At 32.2% G+C, this 2,520-nt stretch overlaps 1 protein-coding gene across 2 annotated transcripts in view; it reads left to right on the top strand.

Moving 5' to 3' along the window:
- The window catches only part of LOC106460504 (Down syndrome cell adhesion molecule homolog), a 59,777-nt gene that overhangs the window by 21,975 nt on the left and 35,282 nt on the right, over positions 1–2,520 (top strand). For both annotated transcript variants that reach the window (XM_022387255.1, XM_022387254.1), the window contains exon 7: positions 573–857. In XM_022387255.1, coding sequence (XP_022242963.1) covers positions 573–857 — 285 coding nt within the window. The remainder of the gene's footprint in view (positions 1–572; positions 858–2,520) is intronic.

Raw genomic sequence — 2,520 nt, 5'->3', positions numbered from 1 at the left:
ACACTGGTAAACACACGTCTATAACATTGGTAAACACACGTACTATAACACTGTAAATACACGTACTATAACATTGGTAAAACTACACGTCTATAACACTGGTAAAACACACGTCTATAACATGGTAAAACACACGTCTATAACATTGGTAAAACACACGTCTATAACACTGGTAAAACACACGTCTATAACATTGGTAAAACACACGTCTATAACACTGGTAAAATACACGTCTATAACACTAGTAAAACACACGTCTATAACATTGGTAAAACACACGTCTATAACACTGGTAAAATACACGTCTATAACACTGGTAAAATACACGTCTATAACACTGGTAAAACACACGTCTATAACAAAAACTTTATCAACTATAGTGCAGAGACCGATTACACAAGACCATCTAAATGTAAAGTTGAATATATCTAATTTTTCAGAACACTAATACAACAATAAATAATCACTTGAGCTGGATATCGAACTTTTTCGTTTTTAACAGTTTTAGCTGTATATCGTTATTTATTAATTTATTTTCCTAAGCATTACTTGATATATTTGATGTGTTTTAGTTCCTCCTGTTATCAGTCCGTTTGTCTTCCCGCCAAATCTTCGAGAAGGTATGAGAATTACCATTACTTGCTCTATTCTTGATGGAGACCTGCCAATCAGAATCAGCTGGTTGAAGAATAACAGTTCATTGGTCCAGGAAGACAACATGGTGATTGAAAACAATAATGAATTCTCTTCGACATTATTTCTAAAAGAAGTTCGATTCAAAGATAAAGGAAATTACACGTGCTTAGCCAAGAATAACGCTGCTTCAACTAATTATACAGCTGAAATGGTTGTCAATGGTATGTAAAATAGAGCTTGTTCATACGAATGAATTTACTGCACGTTAGAATAAATCAACCAGCAAGAGAATTTCTGTTTTGGATATCGTATTTACGACATAGCTTGTGTGTGCAATAAAACTTTGTTTTAATGTTTTAATCTCACCTAATGGCTTACTGGACCTTAAAGTGTACTCGTATATCTTATTCCCATCGGAGAACGTTTAATGTAGATCTTGAAGATATTCGAAATTTAATATTAGCTTCAGTACATTAAATTACGCAGAGTCTACTTATTTTCTCGGAACATCATTAAATCAGGAAAGTAGGTTTCATTAATATATATATATATATATGAAAAACGTTCAGAAGGTTGTTACATTTTATTATGCTACCTTCGCTGTATGCGAAAGTTATCAAAAATGAAGAAAATAAAAATTGTAGTAGAATATTTTGTGAAACTACATGTTTCGATTTGGGCTTGAATAATGATTTAAAATACTACGTGTAAACACTAAAGTCACTGTTTTCTAGCTTAACGTTATAGATGTCATGTACGACTTAGGTTTCCGAATATGAGAGTTAAAACGTATATAAAAAACGAAATATCTTTTTAAATTTTACAGTCAGAAAAATAATAGTTATTTTCGTAGTTTTAAGCCTGACTCGACAATTTCTTTTGCTCTTAAGTCTATAATATTTCAAATGAACACATAACGTAAAGATTTTCCAGATAATTTTGTACAATGAAATGCAGATCGATTCAATTCTAAGTGTATTGCTACCGTTTCTTTTTTTCTTTTCTTTTTTTTTCGTTGTTGGCAAAAGATAGTAGTTTGGTTTCTTTGGAATTTCGCGCAAAGCTATACGAAGCTATACTGTCGTCCATAATTTAGCAATGATAGGCTAGAGCGAAGACAGATAGTCAACAGCACCCACCGCCAACTCTTGTGTTACTCTTTTACTAACGGATAGTGGGATTGACCGTCACATTATAACACCTCTACGGCTGAAAGGGCTAGCACGTTCTGTGTGACGGGGATTCGAACCCGCGACCTGCAAATTGTGAGTCGAGCATCCTAATCACCAAACCTACCTTAAAGAGTGCATAATATGTTTTACTATTATTTCTAACCTAGATAATAATAATAATTCAAGAAATATCCACGTCCACAATTTATACATTCGTAAAAAGTTTGGCTTCCCGCTGACTGGAATATTGTTTTGATTCCTACTTAAGCTCAAAATAAATATATAAGTACTATTTTTAACTAGAAATTAACAAAAGTTTTTACTGTTATAGCAGTTAATTCCTGCTCAAGAAGAAACTGAGCGATAACTCAGCTCTCCAAACACATTAGTTAATGTACTTTACCTAAAAACTTGAAATTCACCAAAATATAGCTCAATGCAAATTAACTTGGGATTGTTTCAATCAATAATCTTAATTTAATCCCACAAAACATCACAAAAAGAAATTTCCTGGAACACTTTCTAGCTCATTCTAAACCTAAATCTTAAAATATGGTTTTAATTAGTATTTCAACTGTGCATAATAACCATAGTTCCATACCATAACTATAGTATCTTTCTTAATTAGTTTCTTTCTTAAAAAAGCTGGTTTAAAACATGTGGAGTTGGGGTTTACCTAGTTTTATATAAACCGAATAGAAATCTAGATTTT

This window comes from Limulus polyphemus, unplaced genomic scaffold (assembly GCF_000517525.1).
Source record: "Limulus polyphemus unplaced genomic scaffold, Limulus_polyphemus-2.1.2 Scaffold782, whole genome shotgun sequence".
In the NCBI taxonomy this organism is placed as follows: Eukaryota; Metazoa; Arthropoda; class Merostomata; order Xiphosura; family Limulidae; genus Limulus; species Limulus polyphemus.
This window is presented reverse-complemented; position numbering and strand designations above follow the sequence as displayed.